We start from the raw sequence: 26,219 nt of genomic DNA on the forward strand, positions 1-26,219 counted from the left end.
TTTGTTTGATTTTAATGAAATTTGAAATTTGAGATGGCTTGACAAATCTGTCTAAAGCAGCCTGATATAAAATATCATGAAAATCTGTCCACTGGGAATTGAATTTTAGATGTGGACAGATACAGAAAGAAAGCAAACAGATGGATGGACAGACAGACAGAAGTGAAGGCAACAGACACTTTATGCATGTGTTGATAAAAATTCTCCATCATCTTGCCACATTCATCAGTGTTTAATCTGCACCATAATAGAGAGCATGCATTTAAGTCAGGATCTATATCATCTTGTCTTTGAGTTTATTAGTTATCTTATGCAAATAGTTATTAGTTATCTTATGCATAATGAAATGACTTCTAATGAACACCCAATTTCCACATAAAAGTGGCGAGAGAAACAACAGATTTTCAATTTAGTCACTGTGAACTCTTTTGTTCTTACGATGATGACTACCTGAGATTTATCTTTGTTTTGGTACACAACTCTAATGCATAGCAAAACCCTTCCCTTGTGATCTGTACAAAAAAGGTTCTTGATATAAAAGAATACCAACATTCTGCTCTTCCATTCATTGATAGAATGTACAGTAGAACCCGGATAAGAAGTTTTTCAAGGGAATGGAGGTTTAGAACTTCTAACGTGGGAAAACCTTTTAGAAGGGATAATGAAGTAAGGGTATGAAATATTAACTACACAAATAAAAATGAAAAGATACACATACATAAGTTAAAGATGATTTTTAAATACTATTTCAGAATTTATAAATATTTTACTCTGTCTATGGGGAAACATTTTTAAACTGAGGATTTCTAATTGCTTAACATTCTGTTCATTAATCTCATTAGAATGAGCTCCTAACATATCATCGCGAAAATAACCCCTTTTCGCGATGGTATGTTACATTAATGACAAGCATCACAAATAGAAATATTAGCGTGGTCTACATATCCAATTATGGTTATCGATGGAAACAATTGCAATATGTCACTTACATTATATCAAAATGTTTCTACTAAAAAATGTTTTACGCTGAAAGCCTAGAGTGTGTGTTAGTGCCAAGCATAATTTTATTTTGTAGTAAACCACCGAAGTAGGTGAAATGGCATCGTTTTTGTTATAGCATACTGTGAATGCTTTTACAACAAATTGCCCTGATATTGAAGTACCTCAAATAAGTAACGCTCCGGCAATGGATTCTTGAATAGGAAACTTTGCCAATAGATTTTTGGCAGGTACCATCACCCCACAACCCCTGGGTGGTGGTATCCGCCAAGAATAAGTAATATTAGTCTTCTCTACTGGCGAAGATTTACTTATTGGAAGTAGTGCAATATCAGGGCAAATTGTTGTGAAGACATTCACAATATACGATACATGTATATCAAAAACTATGCCATTTCACCTATTTCAGTGGTTTACTATGAACTAAAATGATACTTGGCACTAACTTATTTGATTATCAAATGTTTATATTGTTTAATATTTTTTTAATATTAAAAAATAATAATTTCTATATTTAAAAATGTATTAACTGGGAAAATGTCATTATAATAATACATGTGTATTCTTTATCATTAACTTTTTATGCAGGAAACTCCTTACACGGGAAAATAATACATTACAATATACACTGGTGTTCAAAGAAAGTGCATCACCTAGGAATTTCACATTTCTAACCATTTTTCGTGATGGTATGTTACATTAATGACTAGCAACACAAATAGAAATATATAAATAAAAGATGTTTATTAATAGTTAAGGCAAAGCTAAGTAATATTTGACAGGTGCTCTCAAAGTATTCCAAAATGAGCATTTGCAACCTTTATGCAACAGTTTTGGTAAACATGACAATTATAGCTGAAATGTTATCAGAAGCCCTCAATTTGCTTCAGTTTATCATTTTAAATGGGAAAACAAATGAAAAGTTCACCAGGTACAAACTAATATTTAGTTGAGCCGCCTCTGGCCCTGATGACAGCAGTACACTGTTGAAGCATTGAAAAGATCAATTTCTGAAGATAATCAACTGATAATTCGTGCTTCCAAACACGAATTATGGCTTCCTGAAGTTCAAGAAGGGTCTTTGGTTTCTTTCTGGCAACTGCAGATTCCAAATGATGCCATCAGTTCCCTATAAGATTCAGGTCTGGGCTGGTTTGGTTTGGTTTGTTTGATTTTTTTGGCGCATTAGCAACTACGGCTATGATGCGCCGTCTGGGCTGGTTCCTGGCCAGCTAAGGGTTGTAATGGACCGTTCTTCTAACCATTTTTTTCACTTGTAACAAATGTAAACACATTACTGTGGAACCTCTAACGCATAAATAAAGCAAAAGTAACTACAAAAGTGCCTACTTACACTTTTTGCCCAATGACAAGAAGCAGAGTCATCCTGAAAGATGCAGTTACTTGGCAGGTTGAAATGATCTCTAATGGTTCGCAGCAATTTGCCCCAATATAGCCAGGTATCTACTGGCATTTATGGAACCTTTTATATTAATCCCAGGGGCTCACATCTTGTGAGTATGGGCTTGGCACACCCAGGGTCCTTGAGCTGGACATCATCATTCGGTTAAAGTAAAGAAAGCCAACACGAGAACAACGAGAAACGTCGCATAACTTATGCGGAAAATTAGTTTCCTGACACTGGACTCTAGCGCTGCTCGCACTGTAAACAGACAGTAGGTGTTATCAGTCTGGAGCTGAAATCGAGAAGGATATATTGATTGCCAGGTAGGCGTGGCACCTGTCCATTTTATTTTCTTCTTCTTCTTGATTTGTGCACGAAGAAGAAAATAAAAATACAGTCATACAAAACTTTATTTTTTTATGAATGTATTTCTAAATATGACTGTGATTCTAAAGAAAAAAGGTCAGGTTACCCCCTCCACTTCGGGAGGGGTTCAAGTTCCCATGGGATTCAAGTAGAGGTAACCCAACCTTTTTTCACCATTATGGAAAACGTTCATCACGGCATGTGTGATTAGGACAAGTTACCATTAGTGATACTAAACCAATTACTGTGGATCATGTGTATCATGTGTTGTGTTCGCGCACCAATCGACACATCATTTGCCATGCCTCCTGTCAATCAACATATCATTCTCGACTTTGCTCCAGTCCAATAACACTTACTGTCTGTTTACCGAGCGAGCAGCGCTAGAGTGCCGTATCAGGAAACAAATTTTCTGCCTAAGTTATCCGACGTTTCTCGTCATTTCTGTGTTGGCTTTCTTTACCATCGTCTATCATTCTCTTGCTTGGTGATTCCCTTCTCTCTCTCTCTCTCTCTCTCTCTCTCTCTCTCTCTCTCTCTCTTAGGGTAACTTGGGAATTTTTTTTTTTTTTTGGCTGGTGCAGCATAAGCCTCAGGCTTCCTTGCACCATATAGCTAATAATAATAATAATATACTGCAGGTGACCTACTCCACAAAATGCACCTCCATATCGTTTGGTTGGTAGAAAATTTCACAGTAGACAACATACAGTCTACGGCAAATCATTTTTCTCCCATCAGAGCTATGCAAGTTGAATTTCTTCTCATCCGTGAAAATTAACTGACTTCCACTGCTCAGGGATCCATTTGACATACTCCTTACACCAAATTAATTGACCCTTTTTCATTTTTTGTGTGGGGAGGGGGGTTCTTAGGACAACAGGCTACCAAGTCCATTTTTGAAGGGGCATCTTCTGACTATTACTGCACTTGCTACCACCTGTATGTTCTTTCCATTCTCTTTTCAGCTCAGACGAAGAAGCTTTACGGTTTTTAAGGCGTAAGTGCTTCAAAATACAGTCCTGCTTTGGCGTAGAGACTCATTTGCGTTTGGTTCCTTTTTGCCTATCAGCAGAACCAGTATTCTTGAGTCTGGAAAGAAATCTACTCATTGTCGACTGATTACAAGACACTCTATAATCAATATGATGTGAAGAACGTCGTTCCTCGTGTAAAGCAACAATAGTACTCTTTCTTCGTGGCGTCAACTGCACATAACTCACCATCCTAAAACAAGCAAGGAATGACTGCAACTCTTGCGGCGCATGCTTATATAGCTGAAAGTAACAGCTTATGCAATATTACGTCATCACCTACGCATGTCAATCTTATCTGGTGCAATCTGTAAGAAATACTGCCATATACTTATGTTATTCGGATGACAATTACAATTTTAACGGGTGATTCACTGTCTTTGAACACCAGTGTATAGAGCTGAAATTGGGACTTAAGAAATCAAACCTAGTACAGGGGAAAGCTTCTTATGCGGGAATTTCTTATCTGGGTTCTATTATATTTCAGAAGTACCTGACTGAGATCTCTGCCCATTCAACTGCACTATCGTTATTCTTTTAATTTCTGTTTACTATACAACTATTCATTATCTGTTTTTCACTTTATATCTATCTCTCTCTCTCAGGGTAACTCGGGAATTTTTTTTTTTTTTTTGGCTGGTGCAGCATAAGCCTCAGGCTTCCTTGTACCATGTGGCTAATAATAATAATAATAATAATAATAATATCTATAGCAACTTCAGTCCTTCACAGAATGGTCTATATACCTTTTGTTTCTTTAACAGTACACATTTTGCTCCCTTTTTCCTATTTGTACATTCCCTATAAGGAAGTTAATTTCTTCACAATAGCGATAAGGAAAAGATCCTCTACAATCATTCAACGTGTGACCAAATCCATTGTACAGTCAGTCCTCGTATAACACATGTTTACACTACACGAATTCGATCATATATGATTTATAAATAGGGGAACGATATCGTATATAACATGAACCGAATTCGATTATGCACGATTCGCCTTTGTGTTTACAAGAAATGGCAGTCGAACGCAGACTCACCCCAACTGAACGCAACACGATAGGAATGAAGAGAAGATTTTGAAAATGTATTTATGTTTTTTTCATATCAGTGAAGGGGAAACACATTTCACCATAATAACGTAAAAACCCACACAATTCCAGCTATCGGTATTATCGCAAATGCAATTAGATCGAGTTTACTACCAGTTTATAACAGATTCCACTAGCAGAAATGCAACTGGAAATTGTTTTTATTGTTTTATGGTAGTAACCCCCAGAAATGTGCTTTAGTAAAATATGAGGTGTTAATAGTGTGTCTCTGCCTTTACGGTGTTGTTTATTCGGTTGCTACACGCACGCAGCTTTGTTTATGTGTATCAAGCGTGCCTCCTTATTTTGTAATTATGCTTTTTTTTTCCCTAAAAATGAGTAAAATACTTAAAAGGAAGCATTGGTGAAGGCACTACAGATTCAGAGAGAAAAAGAAAAGCAATATCGATAAACAGAGGTGGACTGGTCAAAAATTCTTACCCGGGAAAATTTGTAGTGGCCTCATACTAGCGTTTATGGCCAAAATCACACCGACCTCCGGGGTTTCCCCGGTAAGGCTTATGGCCAGTCCACCTCAGTCAACAGAGAAAATATATGAAATTGTGAAATGCTTTGAGCGAAATGAAAGACCATGTGATATTGCATGTGCTACAGGCCTAAATAAGGCAATGCAAAGAATTAGAAAGAATGCAGAGAAAATAAAAACTTTCATTGCAGGAACAACTCAAAGTAATTAATATCCATTAGATTTTAATTACTTGACACAAAGAATTGGAAGAGATGGAATGGCTGTTTGGATAGAAAAATCAAACAAAGAACAAGTTTGCTTAAGATAGAAGCAAAAGCATTAGCAATATTTTGTTACGTAATAGTCATAATAAAATACGTAAGTATTTTATTACAATTATTTATTGTGTTTGGTAATGTTTTGGTTAAAAATGTGTGTTCAATCTTGGGTGGTCGGCACCTAACCCTATTTTTCCCATAGGATCTGTTGTTTAGATTGCACGATTTTGCATTGCACAAGGGTTTCTAGGAACACAACTATTGTGCTATACGAGGACTGATTGTACTTATAACAAGTTACATCTTTAAACAATATCTTTATTCTTAAAGAAGTCGAACCTATGTAAATTCAATCTCATTTTAACAATGTTTTCTCCCCCCCACCCAACTCTAGGAGTTTTGATAATGCATTTCGCTGTATTTTTATTCTTTGCCATGGACTGAAACTTTACTTTAGCTCTGAACTTCTCAACAGAAATACCATATTCTTTAATATTTTTCAAATATAAACTTGCAGAAACACCTTCTGAAAAATCCATATTCACATCACAAATATGGATATTTACATCATAAACTCAAAACATATGATGTAAAATATACTACAACTACCACTATAATATATACAAATTACGATACTTCTTTGCTTTCTCAACTACTAAACCTAATTCATTCAATTTGGCACAGTTTTGAAACTTTCTTAAATTATTTCTTCAATTTGTTTCAATGAAAATTCCATCTTCTTTAATATTTCTTATATATATATATATATATATATTTTTAAAGTGGCCTCCCTTAACAATAATTTCATTACTCATGTAAGTTCTTTTTTTTCTCATATTGCTTTTACTTCGTGGCTGGACTAAGAGTTATCACTGTCAGATTTAATAAGAAATGTATGCACTGTAAGGAGAATTTAAAGTGGATATTTCACAAATTTCTTGTAATTATCCACCTTCCTGGATCTGATGTATCCATACCTTTCACAATACATATTTCATATGAACCTCTTAATATCCACAAACAGTTCATCCTCGATGAAGATTTCCTCTCTGAAACAGGTTCAATTATCGATATTTGGAATGAATTAAGGAATTAAAGAAGAAAATATAGATACTAGTCTATCAGGATAGACTAGTCTGTATTATTTCCTTTAATTCCTTTTTGCAAGAATGAAAATCTTTCCTTGGCTGATTATGTAGGAGCAAACTCTACTTATTCTCCATAGGCAACTGAGTTAAGGAAAGATCCTATACCTGATCTTTTTGAAGGAGCTCCTAATAAAAATCTTGGATGGACTACCCTCTGTTGAGCAGAAGAAAGATATCAGAAAATTTTTGTATGCTTTTTATAATAATGCTCCACAAATATTTTCTGAAAGATATAATTGCTCTCAAGGAAGCAGATGGAATTGAGCATGCTGTTCATATCACAACTGACAAACCCATCCATATCCTTCAGCATAAAACTCTCTCAAGTTCAAGGACAGATTGCACAAACTTTTGTATGAATATGAAAAGGCTGGCATTATAGAGCCAGCTACATTGCGACAGAACTTTTTCCTTTCATGGTCATGGAAAAACCAAATTGAGATCCAAAATTCAGACCCCAACAGCTGAGAGGTATATTAAAAAAATAAGGTAATACAATTATTTCGTACAGATTCAAATTGCAAAACTGCAACACTCATCAATCTGTAGAAACTAAACTTTTATTGAAAAAAATAAAAAACTATTATTCTGGTTAAGTGAGAATAACAAAGATTAAATTATTGTAAATAGGAAAATAATCAGGAATTCCAGAACACATTTCTATCCTGAACAGCAGCAATAGTTTCAAAATTTAATAAAACTCATTATTAACATTTATTATAATTAAAACTATAATAAAAACCGAAAGTAAATAAAATAAGATTAATACACTTACTTATAAAATGATAACAAAAACTTAATTAGAAAATGCTAGACGTCTGTCAGATAATTAAATGTCTGGTATTTCTCAATTAATTTATCAGACAGTGAGCTCAAATACTGGACCAAATACCAAATATCATCTTTTACAAAAGGTGAAATTCTTACTCTTCTGTAGTGAGTTAAGTTTGTTTAATTTAAAGGTATATTATGTATTATTATAAGCTTATTTCAATAAACAAACTGTACATAACACATTAATGCTAAGCACAACTAGACGATGGTGCCTTCTGAAATTCCTTTTAAATTCAGTTTTTTAAGAGATTTCAGACCAAAGATTGCAAGGTAAAATGTTTTAACTTTAAAAGAAAGAAATACATGTTCAAATAACATTACGGGGGGGGAGCTTTGTTTTTGTCTACCACAACCTTCCTTTACATGATTAATGTATTCGAGGGAACACTTTGCATAAAGCCTTTAGCAGTTTTTGCCATTTTACATGTGACCTCATAGTTTTGAAAAGGAGAACATTCAATTATCAGAAAATTTTTGTATGCTTTTTATAATAATGCTCCACAAATATTTTCTGATATTTCTGATATTTGTGTTAATATTTTAAACAGCATTTTGCTGTTTACAAAAATATATAACTGAATATATAGCAAAACTGGTAGCTCTATCATTTCCTCTCTCAGGGGAAAAGTGTTTACCTTTGTGAATGAGGTGCCCATGTGCAATTACTGTGACCGTGATTTATTGCATTTCACCCCCCTTTTATCGCATCTTTAAATGAAGTGAAATAGGCGAAAAACTTAACATCTACAGAAATTACTCTGGAATAAGTCTTGTTATTTTTAAAAATTTAATTGTCTAATTGGGAGAATATATCCTGCAAAAGGGAATATAGTAGCTCAATGAACAGGATTGGAAACCAATGCATTAGCTGGTTCTACTTCTGTGTGGCATGGAGTTTGTTTTCATCAGTATTTACTGTGAAATGTGTTTGCCATAAACTGCATTATTTGTTATATTTTTGGGGACATAATCAATAAAAATCAATGATCCCCTAATGAATATATTAATATTAATAGGGGATGTTATTCATCATAAAATCTGCCTCTCATATTTGCAGGTGATAAAAATAATTTTTAACCGTTCATCAAGGAATAAAAATACATAGATTTTCTGATAAATTCTGTTATTTTTTGTTTGCATGCTTTTTTTTCACTATATCTTAATTTTGTTTATTTATTTATTTTATTATTATTTCTTTTTAACAGCTGGATTATCCTCTTCAGTCATTCGTCAAAATTCATCGCTGTGACAATGAAGTATCAGCCATGAGAAAGCACAGCTGAACTTTTGTCCATAGAGCAGCCCAATGGAAATTAATTAAAAATGCATGCACCTATTTGGCATTTTTTTAAAGGGGATGGTATGCTGCATAGAGGAACAGAAGTTAAAAGCTTCCTCTTATGTTTATGGTAAACAATGTACTTTGCTATTTATTATTGATAAGTGAAGTGGATTGCAAAAATTTGCCGTGAAATATCCATAACAAGTAAGGAAGGTGACATGATGGCAGGAACCTCTGCCTTAATCTCCAGCAGAAAATACTGAATATATTGAATAGAGAAACATCACATAATTGGACCTAAAAAAAAAAAAAAGAATTTTCTAAAACTTAATGGATTCTAAATATGGAGTCAAAAATTGTATATCTGAACAATGGCTGTTATCAGATCCCTTTAAAACCCAAAGACAGAAAATACTTTGCCTTTAGCACGATGTGGTGATGATGATGATTTAATGCTTTATGGTGCATTGGCAACCTAGGCCATAATGTGTCAAGTCCAAATTTAAAGACAGTTAAAAGTCATAGGTGACCTATTTTTACGTCATCTATAACTAGGTAAAAAGCATATACACATATAACATGCAGATCAAAATTATATATCGTGGAATATAATTTAAATTTACATTTTAAAAATGTAAAAATTAAAATCTGACTGAGTATATAAGGATCAGACAGACAATTAAACGTTCTACAACACAAACGTTGGGTACAAATAAAATTTGGACATTTAATAAGAACATGTCTAATGGTTAAAATGGTGTCACAATACGTATATATTGGAAGATAATCAGCTCTCAGAAAAAATGAATACACAACTGCATCCTATGAAGAGCAAAGATAAAATAATTTCCTCTGTAATTTTTGTGTAGAATAGGCTGTCAAGGTTTGGTTACAGGCTTTATCTTAAATAATTTATTCGTAGTCTCGCCATCCCATAAGTCTTGCCATTGGGATGTACCTTATTGCTAAATTTCTGTATAGCAGAGTGACAAGCTAAACTAGTATGTGGGAGCTGTTGATTTGGCTGATCAGCCAAATCATTTTTCCTAATCGCAATAAGTAAAAGCAGATGTCAGGTTCATGCTCTCTCTCTCTCTCACACACACACACATAATGGGCACCTCCGTAGCCAGGTGGGAAGGAGCAGCAGTGCGTAGCACACGCTTCTTGATTAGACCGGGGTTCGAGCCCGTCACCACCAAATACGGAGGATGCGGAAAAGTCAAGGGAATGACCACTGCATGTTCCCAGAGCAATATGGCCTTAGTTGCTAATGCTCCTAAAAACCAAATAACACACACACACACACACACACACACACACACACACACACACACACACACACACACACACACACACAGATGACACGATTTTCCTTGTAAAAGGTAACACGCGAGTGGTTATAGAGCAGCAAAGATCAAATGCCGCCCTCTTGCAGCTGCAGGAGTGGGCACAAATGCACATGCTCAAAATATCGCCTGAAAAAACCAAACAAATACTTCTAAAAGGCAATTTGGACATAAGAAGACGTCCACAAATCAAAATTAACACAACCACTATAAAAATGGTAACAGAACTAAAATATCTTGGAGTGGTCTCTGATTCAAAATTAACTTTTTATCCCTATTTGATCTACTTGGTGAAGAAAGTGAGAAATTATGCAGGTATGATTGCCAGGATCAGTCGAGCAGACTGGGGGGCTCAAAATAAAGACCCTGGCAATCATATACTGTGCAATGTTCCTGCCTGTTATCACCTATGGAGCCGGTGCGTGGTTCATCCGCTCGGCCATAGTAAGAAATAGGAATAAATTAGAATCGATACAAAGGACAATACTACTCACTGTTACCAGAGAATGTTGCACAGTAAGCACACCTGCGCTATAGTTGCTGGCCGGAGCTCTCCCACTTTATCTGGAACTAGCCAAAAGAGGCTTATATTATAGATTTAAAAAGGGTATACCCAGAGAATTTCTGGGGATAGTCCTTGATACAACCAACACCTTCAATACTGAAAGAAAAAGAATAGCCACAAAGCTCCATGAGCTATGGCAAACAAAGTGAGAGCAGGCAACCAGAGGTCTGGTTGCTGTCACGGGTGTCAATGGTTAGCCCAAAGCCACCTAAGTGGTATGCCCCTGGACTTTTTACAACATTTATCTTGACTGGTCATGATAAATGTTGGCTCCCTAAAGGCAAAACTAACATCCTTAAGGCTGACTGATGACCCAATCTGCACCTGTGGCAAGAGTGAAGACTGGGCACACATTCTATATGAATGTATAATAGTGGATATTCGGTTATTTGGGCCACCAGTTAATCGGGGCAGCCGTTTATTTGGGACAAATCTTAAAAAACAGAAACCAATTGAGAAAATAGCCAGGGTTTACTTCGCTGAATTGGGACAGCATGCTGTTTAATCGGGGCAAGAGACCGCAGCACTGGAGATTACCCTACGATTGTCTCCGGCGGTACCACATGGTTTGGCCAAAATTCTGGAGGTCACAACCATAAAACAATAAAAACAATTAGCAGTCACCTGTTTATTGGGCTTTTCTGTTAGTGAAATCTATCATAAACAGACAGTAAACTCGATCTTACTGAATTTGCGATAATACCGATAGCTGGAATTCTGTGGGTTATTATAGTGAAATGTGTTTACATTTCCATGAAATCTTCAATGATATAAAAAAATTAATTTTCAGATCTTCTCTTCATTCCTATTTTTAAAGCTTCGTAACTCGTTACTCGGTTCTCACTTGCACGTATTATGTTACTTGCAATTTGTGTGTGCTGTGTTCTTTGTTATTGATTGCTTATCTTTTTACTGTTTTAAATTTTAACCCCCTACCCACAAATGTCAGTGAACAGAAATGCCAACTAGTTTGTATGTACATATTACAGTACGTATTAATTATTCCGATTTTCACGTATCATTTAATTTTTTAATTGGTAAGGTAATAAAGGGTAAATTTGTGCTTAATATATCTTTGCTTTTATAGCCTGTGGATAATATTCCTCCTATTTTCGCTAATTAGAATTGCTGTTTAATAGAATTAAACAGCAATTCTAATTCACAAACGTGATCACAATGACCGGCGCTTACTGCACATCATATAGTGAACAGTACTTTACTATGTTGAGTTCGTTGTAACGTGATTTGATTGTACAGTGAACTAATTGTAAAGGAGGGGGGGGGATACATTGTATTTTTAACTATTTACGTGAAACTTCAGATAATTGGGGCAGCCGCTTAATTGGGCCAAAATGCACTAGTCCCGATGTGTCCCAAATAACCGCTATAAAAGCAAAGATATATTAAGCACAAATTTACCCTTTATTACCTTACCAATTAAAAAATTAAATGATACGTGAAAATCGGAATAATTAATACGTACTGTAATATGTACATACAAACTAGTTGGCATTTCTGTTCACTGAATATGTATAAGACATCCCCAGAACAGAGCTAATAGCACAGTTTGGCCCCCTTCCCAGGGGAGAAGAACATCTGTTCATCATTGAAGAGAAAAATTATAAAGCCTTTACATCTTTCACACAAAAAAAAGTATTCGAAATATGCAGAACAATTCAGCCGTCCAGCAATTAAACAATAATCAATAGATCAAATTGCCCAAGTTTCCCACAATGCCCAGACGATGAATCAAAAACTGCAAGGACAGCAGTATTCTGCACCCTGACATGACAAAACTCCCCAGGACTACCCTGCCATGCATAGGAACCTGGGGTCCCACACCAAATAAGTAATCATGTAGGGGAAGGAGATATAAAGGCAGCCAAGGAAGCAGATTAGCCGAAAAATATCAGTAAGCTGTTGGAAGGGGATGTTGTTGTTGTTGTAGTTGTTATTTGTATGAAAGTTTCACGACACAAGGGCAACTGTGGCCAATATGTGTCTGTCAGCGTCATTAAGTTCATTTATTGATTTAGGATGGATATATCAGAGTGTATTTATTATTCCTAGATGTTTAATATATATAAAGAGCTCACTTAGGTTTGCTTTGTCACCAAGTACATGAGCGAGGGTTGGAGGAGCTTGCAAGTTTGCTAATGATTGGAAGGATGTGGTATGAACAGCTGAACAGGTTGGACAATCAATCAGGATGTGCCTTACTGTAAGTTGTATCTGACATACAGAGCAGAGCGGAGGATCTTCTCTTAAAAGTAAATGTTTGTGAGTGAGGAAGGTATGCCCAATGCGCAGTCTTGTTAATATAACTTCCTCCTGTCTATTTGTACGTGAGCTAGAACGCCACGAACATAGATTTTTTTTTTATTCTGCAAAGTTTATTGCACGATTGGTCCCTCAAAGTTGTTTCCAGATGGAAATATATTTGGTACGAAATACATCCCTATAATCTGTAAATCGTACAAACTGAAAGTTATCTTGTATATTAAGAGCTGGATTTTTTGCGGCTTGGTCTGCATGATTATTTTCTGGGATTCCAGCATGGATGGGAATCCAACAGATAGACACTTGTTTTCTTGCTTTATGCAAAACTTCGAGTTGTTTTTTGATATACTGAATCAAGGAATTTGAGAAATATTTGCTGTTCTGTAGGGCTGCTACTGCACTAAGGGAGTCAGTATAGATTAGAGCAGGTAGAAGTTGATGCTCAGTAATGTCATCCAGTGCTAGTTTAATAGCATATGATTCTGTTGTGAAAATACTGCAAACATGAGGCACGGAGACAGATACAACATATTCCGGTAAAACTACTGCAGCACCTACTGAGTTGTTCGATATTGAACAATCCGTGTAAATTTGATGACTGTTTCTATATTCAAAACTGTGCAGTGCATGAAGCTTTTGTATAACGATTGGAGAGATCTCTTTTTTATTCCTGTTTGTAAGATGTGATATGGACAAAGGCACAGTCAGAGCAAGGGGATGCAATGCAGAATGAATTTGAAAGTGTCTGCAATTCTGCCAGACACGACAGGAGGGAGTATATGATGAGAGCCCTGTCGATCAATTCGGCCCTGGAAGTATTGTGCAAGGCTCAAGGGGTAGAATTTTTTTCAGCCTGGTCTGTACTTGTTAACAGGAGAGACTGTTTCTACAGGGATGGGATACACTTAAATAGAAAGGGTGCAAAAATCTTTGCTGATGCTATTGAGGCAGTGTTACGTGCATCGGAAAACTGCTAGATTGGGGGATACAAGGACTAATAGATTAACAGTAGCCACTGGCAGAGGTGAAAGTGATTCTTGCACTGCTTCTATTGGAATGAGCCGCAGCCTGGAAAATAAGATGCAGGATATATCAGAGACTGCTGGGAATCATTGGGGTACAAGTAAACACATGGGTTGTGTTAGAGTAGCTAAGAAAAAGAACAGGTGCATGTATACTTGCATGTACACCAATGCTAGGAGTTTAGAAAATAAATTTGATGAATTTCAGGTATTGCTCAAAACATCAAAGGCAGATATTGTGGGGATTTCAGAAACGTGGTTCACACAGATGTAAGGAATGCAGAACTGGAATTTGGGGAGTACAATGTCTACAGAAAGGATAGACAGGATAGGAAGGGAGGAGGGGTTATGCTATTAGTTAAGAAATACATAAAATCCAAGGAAGTGAAGCCAGTCGACATCATTGGACAGTGCAGTGTCGAGTCAGTCTGGTGTCACATAAGCAATGGAAGATCAAAATTGAGTAGGAGTGTGCCTAATGACTCTGATGAGTATAATAAGAAACTGTACAGGGAAATAGAGTGGGCCAGTAAATCAGAGAGTCTTATAATGGGGGATTTTAATTTCCGAGATATTGACTGGAATTTGGGGGTTGGTCACTCACACACTAGCAAGGCTTTTGTGGATTTATTGGATGATTGTTTTCTACATCAGCATGTTGGGGAGGCAACTAGAGGGAGTAATACTCTTGATTTGATTATCAGTAGTGATTCTTCATGCATTAAGAATCTGCTGGTAAATGAACCACTAGGTGGCAGTGATCACAGTGTGCTGAAGTGGGATTTCCTCAAAGAGGTAACTACCATTAGGGGTAAAGGGAAGGTTTATTGCTTTCGTAAAGGCGACTACGATGGACTGAGACAGTATTTAAATTCTATACAGTGGGACCAACTGATGATGTTACCAACAGCAAATTCAAAATGGGAAGTATTCAAAGAACTTATCTTGGAAGCTACTAGGCTTTACATACCAACTAAGAAATATTGTTCAAGGTTTAGGCCTAAGTTGATGTCAGATGAACTAATGAGACATATGGCAGAGAAGAAAAATGCATGGGATACATACAAATTGACACGTGACACAGAAGCCTATGATAGATACAAGTTGATCTGTAACCAAGTTACAAAGGGGGTTAGGCAGGTGAAGGCAGATTACGAGAAATCTTTGGCAAGGGATGCAAAGAAAAACAGCAAAGAGTTCTTTACTTATGTAAACTCTAGAAGGAAGGGGATGAATCAGATTGGTCCACTTGAGATCGATGGGTCAACTGTTGATGATCCTGCTCAGGTAGCTAACAAACTAAATGAATATTTTGCATCGACATTCACACATGAGGAGTTATTCAGCGAGGGGAATGCCAGAGGTGTATTCAACTCTGGCAGTAAGCTAGAGAATCTTGTAATAACTGAGAGTAAAGTGGAGGAGAAACTGTTGAAGATAAACACAAGAAAGGCACCTGGGGTGGATGGGATCTATTCAGTTATATTAAAGAAGGCAGCAAAGGAAGTAAGCAAACCCTTAACCATAATTATGAGAGCTTCCTTGGACTCACGGGAAGTACCCATGGACTGGAGATGTGCAAATGTGACCCCAATTCACAAAGGAGGATCAAAGGGCGACACAAGTAATTATAGACCTGTTAGTTTAACTTCTGTTCCAGGGAAATTAATGGAGGCACTGGTTAAAGAAGCACTGCAGGATCATCTAGACAAGACTTCAGTTATAGTTCGGACACAGCATGGGTTTGTTAAGGGGAAGTCTTGTCTGACTAATTTGATTGGATACTATGATGTAGTCACAAAGGAACTGGATGAAGGAATAACTTTGATATTATATACTTGGATCTTAGAAAGGCTTTTGATACTGTTGCACATGGAAGACTGCTGCACAAATTGAAGCAGTGTGGCATTAGAGGCAAATTGCTGCTAGGGATAAAGGGGTTGTTGAGGGGGAGAAGACAGAGAATGGTAATCAATGGACACTGCTCATCATGGACTAGTGTTATTAGTGGAGTCCCTCAGGGTTCAGTATTGGGTCCATTATTGTTTTCTGTATTTATAAATGATATTGATGATGGTATATCAAGCTTAATGTCCAAGTTTGCAGACGATATGAAGGTTGGCAGGGTTGTCAAGGACACTACTGACACTATGCTACTGCAACAGGATCTGGAAAGGTTGAGCGGATGGGCTGAGAGGTGGCAAATGAAGTTTAACACTGACAAATGTAAAGTACTACATATGGGAAACTGCAACCTCAGAGCAACGTATCAACTCTGTGGTACTACACTGACAGTGGTAGAGAATGAAAGGGACCTGGGGGGTGGTTGTGCAGGCAGATATGAAGTTTTGTGAGCAGTGCAGACGGGCTGCAAGAGTAGCTCATGGTGTATTGTCAATGATATATAGGAATTTTTCTAGCAGGGATAAGGAGGTGATTATTCACTTGTATAAGTCAATGGTCAGGCCACACCTAGAGTATGAATGTATACAGGTCTGGAGGCTTCATTTTAAGAAGGATGTAGAGATGCTGGAATGAGTACAGAGAAGGGCAACAAGATTAGTGAATGGAACAAAGGGGTGCTCTTACAAAGAAAGGCTTAAGTTTTGCAAATTACAGTGTCTGGAGACTAGGCACCAGCGAGGTGATCTGATAGAGGTGTATAAAGCCTTGAATGGTTTGAGCATGCTCAATGCTGATGGGATTCTTCCTCTTGCTCAGAATAATCACCTGAGAGGGCATAAATTCAAATTGAGGAAAGACAGATGTAGGATAGACGTGAGGAAATTTGCCTTTAGCCAGCGGGTAGTTGGTTGGTGGAACAGACTTCCATCCCTTGTCGTGGAAGTTGATAGCCTAAATAAGTTTAAGGCTCAGCTGGACAGGTATTTCGAACGAACAGAGAGGTGAAGTAAGTGGAAGTGGTTATTTTTATTTATTTATTTATTATTATTATTTTTTTTTTATTTGGCTGATGCTGCATAAGCTAGCTTTCTTGCATCAAATGCCTCTACTAATGCTAATGCTAAAAAAGTAAGTAGCAAATAAAGAGTAAACCAGCACATAGTTACAGCAAAAAATGGAGGGGGGAAATTTCTTTAAACTCCAACCATTGTTGGTCTTCTGACTAGATTGGGCACAAAGAACCCCAAGGGCTCACATCTGGTGAGTGTGGGCTTGGCATATCCAGGGTGATATCCTGAGCTGGATGTCATCATTCTTCTCTTTCTTGGTGATTCCTTTCTACCTCTCACTCAGGGTAACTCAGGAATTTTTTTTTTGGCTGGTGCAGCATAAGTCTCAGGCTTCCTTGCCCCATATGGCTAATAATAATAATAATAAATAATGAATGAATGAGAATGAAAGACAGAATGAATAGGTTGGGCACTGAGTGAACTAGGAATTATGGTAAAAGAGAATAAATGGCAGTTTTGGTGAAAGAAAGAGTGACATAGCATGAGGGAAAGAGAGAGTGCATGGGAATGAGTGGAATAGCAAATGTTTTTGGCCGAGATTGGGAATAACTTACATTACTTTATATATACTAACAAACATTTACTAACCACACAAACACTGCATTCTCCCCTGGCCTATAAAAAACTTGCAGCTAGGCCTGAACCACAACTGAAGAATTACAGTAAGTTGAGTGCCTAGAGAGTGCAGTGCAGAAAGCAAGAGTTGAATATATGAAATGAAAGCTAAAAGAATGAATGAAAGTGTAAGTCTGTGAGAAAAATAACACAAACCATAAATGCTACGTTAAGTACACACTAACCCTAGTTTTAATTAGTATCTAAATTTACATTACACATCATTGCATCCCCCCCCCCTGGTGCGCGAGAAAAAGATGAATGAGTGTGAGTGAAAAAAAGAAAAAGGAAAAAAAAATATATATATATATATAAAACTTGGAAAAAAAAAAAAAAATGCAAGTAGAGTAGGAATGCAGATTATGAATAAAGAAAATGTGTCTCTCTCCCACCCCTTCGCCTGGTGGTTTCCTGCTGCCAGCTAACATATCCCACCCCCAGAACAGGATGGGCAGCTTGACCTTACCGGATTCAACACATGGACATGACAACCATCACCAACAAAGACATACTGTGGCTTTGCTGCCGACATGCCATTTGGCGATCTGAACTGGGTACTCTAACCCGGTTCCCTTTAAAATCCCATCCCCAGGCAGGGAGGGGGAGACAGAGACCTGTCTCATCCTCCCCCCATACTTTGCCTGGTGGGCTCGTCTCCACTGACCTGTTTGGGGATGCCTACTCTATCGTCCCTATTCTTCTATCTTTTTTTTCTACCCAGTCTTCAGTCTCCCCCTCTCTCACTAAACCAACGGAGTACACCCCTTAACAATGCCGCCAAATTCTAATCAACGTCTAAATTCTACCGCTTTCATGTAAATCTCTTTCAGCCAAATTCTAGTGTAACCCCCTGCTTTTTTGTGGCCCCAATAGGGGACAGCAAACACTATTATCTTTCATCTCGCGTATAGCCTCACGTCTAAATTTAATAACACCAAAATTTTGCCCGACCTATTATGCCTTTTAACACATCTGTTTATCATTCAACCCCAACCAGCGATTTACAAACAGCAATTCCATTAAGTACTAATGGGATTGCTGTTTGGAACATGTACAGAGAAGGGCAACAAGATTGGTGAGGGGAATGAAGGGATCCTCTTACCAAGAGAGGCTTAAGTTCTGCTGTAGTGGCTGGATACTAGGCACCTGCACGGTGGTCTGATTGAGGTGTATAAGGCCTTGAATGGGTTGAGCACACTGAATTCTGATGGGATCCTTCCACTTGTTCAGATTACGAACCTAAGGGGGCATAAATTCAAATTAAGAAAAGACAGATGTAGATTAGATGTGCGGAAATTTGCCTTTAGCCAGCGGGTGGTTAATTGCTGGAACAAATTTCCATCTATTGTTGTGGAAGTTTAGGTTGAATAAATTTAGGAAGGAACTGGACAGGCATTTGGAGGGAATGGTGTGACTTTTTTTTTTTTTTTTTGGCTGATGCTGCATAAGCTCATACACTTGCTTTCTTGCATCAAATGCCACTGCTACTACTACTACTACTATTGTGTAAACAAAACCAGTTTACAGCAGCTTAAGTGCACTCTGAAAAACATTGTGAAAGATGAGATGTTAAATTAACAAAAGAATAAAAATAGTTTTTTTAAGTTGTTTACATACACTCCCTCGCTCTCCAAGGAAAAAGGTCAGTTGCAATTGTTACATGATTTCAGAGTCTTTTGCTACAGTGTAATATATTTTTGTGCTATTTTATCTGAGCTAATGTCTTTTTTGGAACTCGTCTTTAAATTAATTTCAAGTTTCTCTATATGAAATCTCATCTAGTAATGTTATAGCAGAATTAAGACTGAAAATTAAACTGAAAATTATACAAAACGCTGATAGGATAGAATGAAGCAGGACATTGCAAAGGAATACAACATCCCTTTACCTACTTTACCTACAAATACTGAAAAACCAAAAAAACTTGAAGAAGAGTGCGATATTCGAGCAGCGATAAAAAAAGAACAGGAAACGAATTCCTGATTCAAAACAAGAGTAGCTTAAACAAAATTTTTCGAATGGTACCAACAAATGCTTGCATCTAATTTGCCAATATTGGTCTGATTTGCCAAGAAAAGGCAAATTATCTTGCTCAGCAACAAGGAAAGGCCGCCATAGACGAGTGGTCATGTGTACATGCCTCGAGTGACCTGGGTTCAAGCCCATGACTGCTGAATACGGTGCTGTTTCTTGTATTCTCTCTACCTTGTAAACTCCTCTGCCCATATGGTCGTTTTGGAGTATAAACAGAAAATTTATTTATTATGGAATTAGCGACTTTAAATACAAGAATAATTTCGTTTCGCGAAATGTTTGCGGTGAGTCTGGATTGGTTTACAAAGAAAAGGCTACAGACATGTTGCATTCTGCACATTCCATTCTTGAAAAATATGAGGCAAAGGATATTTTTAATCTTGACGAGACAGGTTTATTTTATAATTTGCTGCCAAACAAAACATTTTCTGTTCGAGGAGAGTCTTGTCTGGTGGAAAATTAAGTAAACAAAGACCCACTGTTCTGTTATGCTGCAATTCCAGCATAGATAGCAATACAAAACTATGCCGACTTGTGATTGGTAATTTTCCAAGCCAAGATGTTTTAAAGAAGTTAACCTACTTCCCTGTGATTATGAGTCCAATAAGCCAATAGAAAAATTTTGGCTTAGTCAAAATTTTTCAGTCTTGGTTATCAAAAGTGGACAGAAGAATGGTTTCAGGAAAAAGGAATATTTTGATAATTTTAGATTGTTGTACGGCACATTCTGCCGATACACTTTAGTTGACAAATATATGGCTTTGTTGCTTTTGTTTTTACCTCCCATTTCTACCAGTTTTATGCAGCCACTGGATCAAGGTGTTATTTTTAACCACAAGAGCCTGCCTGATAAGGTACTTTATCCTCAACATAGAAGGAGGGAGGGAACAATTTGCAGCCAAATTGGAATGTCTTGAACGCTACTCGTAATCTTGTTATTGCTTGGGACAGGATTGCTTCAAGTGTAATAATCAACTGCTTCAGAAAGAGTGGCTTTGGAGTGAATATCATTGAAAAACATTGTCCAGCAGACGAATGTGATAGCAACATTGAGGAATGGGAAAATTTGAAGGAGCATATGGATTTTGTTGGCAAATTTGAAGAATTTGTACATGATGAAGTTACTACCACAGCAATGCAAGACATCAAGAGCTGCTGAGCACCACTGTTACTGGTAACAAAAACACCATTGTTTTTGTTACCAGTAACAGTGTAAGTGAAGAAGCATGCACATACTGGCATCTAAAAAACATGCCCAAAGTGCATTGAGCATAATAGAGAATATGTTGGCCTGCATTAACGTTGATAAATAAACAACTATTGAATTTGATAATGTCTGTGCAAAGAACATTGGATTCTTTCTTTAAATTAGATTAATTTATCAAAAAGTTAATGGTTTGTACATCTTTTATACTGAGATTAATTCTTTTTACTGTGATTACCAATACTTAAGCTTGTACTCACCAGATGTGAGCCCAAGGTCTAACATCTAGTGAGTACGAGCTTGGCAAAGCCAGGGTCCTAAGCTGGATATCATCATTATTCTCTTTCTTGCTTTCTTGGTGATTCCTTTGTACTTCTGACTCTCTCTCTCTCTCTCTCTCTCTCTCTCTCAGGGTAATGCGGGGAATTTTTTTTTTTTTCTTTCTGGCTAATGCAGCATGAGCCTCAGGTTTCCTTGCACCATATGGCTAATAATAATAATTTAGGTCCCTTGAACTTTGTATTAACGAGATTCGACTGATATATCCATTCCAACTCTCAATTTTCTACATTATACTAATTACACACTATACTGAACAATTGCTCGGTTCTTTCCACGTTCGCAACACAAATTAATGACCTGGTATACAACATTTCTTGTGGTGATTGCGACTTGTCTTGCCAAGGTTCGACGTGTTTTTCTCTGAATATTCATGTAAATCAACATGAAGCCTCAGTTCATGCTTCTTGTTCAGCAGCGTCAGAATTAGCCTTTCGTGCCATTAACAAAAAACATACTTTTTTATTTAATGAGGCCAAAATACTTAATGTCCAACATAATTATACACGACTATTAATTGCAGAAACCATAGAAATTAAATTACACGAGAATTCAGTTAATGTTCGTCGGCCATGTTTGATCTCCGATGCGTGGACCTTTACACGCATGCGCGAAGACAAATAATCACTATTTAAGTTTCATGTTCAACCCTATTCGGTAATTTTTATTCCTGTAACACGACATACGGTCGAAAAGTGTTGTCAGCTTCAGGAAGGAAAATCGTTTTGAATATTTTCGTTAGATTCTTTTTAATATTTTTAATTGTGTTAAATTGATTTTAAATTGTGTTAAATTGGTTTTTAATTATTTTTTACTCTAATGTACGATTTTCGATTTTTTCATTTTAATTTCTGGAGAGTATCATATTGAAGTGTTCTACGTACTATATTGAGGTAAATTCCTCTTATTATTTTACAAATATTAATATCAACGTAGAACGTATTGAGCATTAAAGCTCTGATTCATACTATCTAATTCATTATACTAATATACAGGGTGTTTCAGTTAAACGTTTCAGAACTTCTAAGAGGGGTAGGGTACATCCTGACAACTCGAAATCATATAGCAATGTGGGGTCGGAAATGCTTTCCTAAAGCGGTGTTGTACACAGAAGCACCATAAAAAGAAAAGAGACCGTAAGTGAGAAATCGTTTTAATAATACATGAAAAGAAGCAAAAGGTACATGGATTAAAGTAAGTGTTCGAAGTTTCTTCCACGGGCTACAATGCACGCCTCACATCTCCGACACATGGACATCCGAACATTCTGGAATACTCCAGGCGAATTTCGAATTTCTTCGGCAGCTACTGCGATTCTTGCAACCAGCTCCTCAGCATTGTCAACAGGGGTGTCATAAACTAGCGATTTCATATGACCCCAGAAATAAAAATCAAGACATGATAGGTCGGGTGACCGAGCAGGCCAACGCACGGGACCACCATGTCCGATCCACTGTTGACCAAATGTGACATCCAGGTAGTTACGAACATCTCTGCTATAATGGGCAGGGGCTCCATCGTGTTGGAACCACATTGTCTGTTGCGTCGATGCAGAAATCTGTTCATCTCTCAAAAGTTGTGGCAATACTTGCTGCAGAAAGATCAAGTAGATAGGTCCGGTTAGACGACACGGTAACAGGTAAGGTCCGATGAGGTGATCTCCCATAATACCAGCCCATACATTGACCGAAAATCGAATCTGTGCTGCACGACGTCGTATTGCATGCGGGTTCTCGACCGCCCAGATATGGTCGTTATGCGTGTTGAAAATTCCTTCCCTTGTGAAGGATGCCTCATCGGAAAACAACACTTCAGCAGGAAAAAGGGGATTTGTAGCACATTTTCCAAGGTACCACTGTGCGAAAGCAATACGAGGTTGAAGAAACTTCGAACACTTACTTTAATCCATGTACCTTTTGCTTCTTTTCATGTATTATTAAAACGATTTCTCACTTACGGTCTCTTTTCTTTTTATGGTGCTTCTGTGTACAACACCGCTTCAGGAAAGCATTTCCGATCCCACATTGCTATATGATTTCGAGTTGTCAGGATGTACCCTACCCCTCTTAGAAGTTCTGAAACGTTTAACTGAAACACCCTGTATAATAATAATATCAAAATATATACTGTACAATATTTTCATTTCCATTAATTGCTTTTCTCTTAGTTTATCTTACAAATAAAATCTTTAAAAAGTTTGCTATTCCTCTTACTGTATTGTTAGACAAGGCTTTTTTTTGTTTTTATTATTTTTTATTCATATTATTTTATTTTATTAATTTAAATTTATTTATTTTTGATATTATTATTTTTAGATATATATAGTATGTGCAAAAAAAAAAAATAAATAAATAACATAAAATAAAGAAAAAATGGTAACATTTCGACATTTTTGGGGGACCTCGTTACTACAAGCCTCGTTATTACAAAACGTGAAAATTTAGGTCCCTTGAACTTTGTATTAACAAGATTTGACTGTATATATCCCATTCCAACTCTCATTTTTCTACCTTATACTTGTACATATTGAAATTTCAATTTAGCATTATCCTACCTTTCTGCAAATGTGCAGTGTCTAAACAGTTAGAATCTCCATATACCACTATCCGACCAGCTTCATTTGATGGTTGTGATTGGTACAGACCAAGAATAGCAACGCTATCTACCCTCTCCGTCTGTCCCTTTAACACCTCTAAGCCTATAAAATGAGAAATTCAGATATATAAAAAGTAATGCATATCCATAATTTATTTAATGTGCTGATTCTTGATCTTTTTAATTTTTCATACAAAAAACATGGACATAAAAAATACATGATATTTCTTTTTAAACTCTATAGAACAATCACACAGCTCAGAGTAGGGCATAATTAATATTTTTTTCATAAGAATGTTATATTATCATAAATTCATTAATCAATTATAATTACCATAATTATCACTGTCATAAAATGTTATCATTAAAACCACATTTAGTGATCATGTACTATGCACTTCCATGATCACCATGGGAGTGCAGTAGTTGAGTGAGTATTTGAATGAGTTTTTTAGTATCAGCTACACTGGTCACACACACACACACACACACACACACACACACACACACACACACACACACACACACACACACACACACACACACACACACACACAATATTTCATTAGCCTGCCAACAAATTTTAACAGCATGTTATGTGTCTTAAAATGAAGGAAAAAGTTTCTATAAATAAAGGGCTAAAACATTTACTTACTCAAATATAGCTTGAACTTTTCAAAATAAAGTCACTCTTAAACCATATTAGCTGAGTATTTGAATGGAATGAATATTCTACAGTAATTATTTATTTTATTATCTTATGCAGGGATTCAGCCAATACAGACCACAAAGCAAACCGTCTCATACATCTCCTATTGTAGACTGCTGCTAAATACATGTTCCACACTGTCCCAAAAGGAGTTTCATGGATCCAAAACACAGTTTTAAAAAGTTTTAATACCTGAAAGTACTAGGAAGGGAGCTTTGTATCTTGTGAATATAAATAAAAAAAACTAAAATTTAAACTTAATTTAAACATACATAGTGTGGCAATTGGAAAAACGAGACTGATGCTAGAAAAAATAACAATCTCATATGTGTTTATTCAAAGGAACTTCCTTGCACATCCACACACTGAATGAAATGATCATGAAATGACTAGCATGACTGGTGGAAGGCCATGTCTTGTATACTGTACAATGTTCTTGTCACAGCTCTTTGAATGGTATCAACAAAATAACAGCCTTTCAGTGGTTGCTTGAGCTTTAGGAACAAAAAGTCGTATGGGGTTAAGCCTGGTGAATGCGGTGGCTGTGACAGTACACAGACTTTTTTTTGCTAGCCAAAAACTCCAAAATAATGAGAGCCTTGTCACTTGGTGCATTGTCGTGTAAGAGGAACCAACTGTCATCTCCATACTGAGACTGCACATGACATATTCTCTGCAACAAATGTTTCAAAATGTCCAGATAGTAGGTAGCAGCAACACTTTGGCCACTGTGCACAATTCCCTTGCTATCGTAAAAAGTGATGAGCATGGTTTCAATTTTTGACCTCTCTCTCTCTCTCTCAACAAACTTTTTTGGCTTTGGGAGAGTTTACCGATTTCTACACCACACTTTGTTGTGGGGTCATAGTGAAAACACTAAATCTTGTAAGCTGTAACAATCGAATTCAGGAAGTTGGGTTTGCTTTCAGCAGCCTCAATGAGTTCTCTCCGGTGTTGAACTCACACCTGTCACTGACCATCTGTTAACTAATGTGAGAAAAAACTGTGCACAGACCTTAATTTTCTTCAAATCCTGGGTTATTATTTATTGAATGGTTTCCATATTCAATGCACATATGTTCTGAAATCATTCAGAGCATTGTACATTGGTAATAATTTCCCACACCCTTTCAATCAACTCTGGCATTCGAACCATTTGCTGGACCTCTATGTTCGTCATCTTCCAGTGGTTCTCTTCCATGGGTTGTTGTTTGGTTTTTTAGGAGCATTAGCAACTAAGGCCATATTGCTCCGGAATATGCGGTGGTCATTCCTTGACCTTTCCGCATCCTCCATATTTGGTGGTGACGGGCTCGAACCCCGGTCTAATCAAGAAGCGTGTGGTACGCACTGCTGCTCCTTCCCACCTGGCTATGGAGACGCCTTTCCATGGGTGAAATGTTTATGCCACTCACACACTCTTGCACAAGACAGGCGATTCTCTCCATACACTAGCTTCATCATTTGAAACATTTCTATGGCACTTTTGTCCAGTTGAACATAAACTCTTTGTTTCATTTTCCCTCAATAACACAGGAGAGAGGGTGACAATTTCCACTGACCTTGACTGTGGTGCTGGGGAACAATAACTCTTTCATTTCATGTTTACTTCTAGTAGCTGGCAGCA

General features: G+C 36.9%; 1 protein-coding gene across 3 annotated transcripts in view; it reads right to left on the reverse strand.

Moving 5' to 3' along the window:
* The window catches only part of S1P (membrane-bound transcription factor site-1 protease), a 680,544-nt gene that overhangs the window by 53,671 nt on the left and 600,654 nt on the right, over positions 1-26,219 (reverse strand). For all 3 annotated transcript variants that reach the window (XM_090381734.1, XM_090381736.1, XM_090381735.1), the window contains exon 25: positions 23,843-23,986. In XM_090381734.1, coding sequence (XP_090237860.1) covers positions 23,843-23,986 — 144 coding nt within the window. The remainder of the gene's footprint in view (positions 1-23,842; positions 23,987-26,219) is intronic.

Source organism: Mastigoproctus giganteus, chromosome 9 (assembly GCF_048544385.1).
Source record: "Mastigoproctus giganteus isolate SK-2022 chromosome 9, ASM4854438v1, whole genome shotgun sequence".
NCBI classification, from domain to species: Eukaryota; Metazoa; Arthropoda; class Arachnida; order Uropygi; family Thelyphonidae; genus Mastigoproctus; species Mastigoproctus giganteus.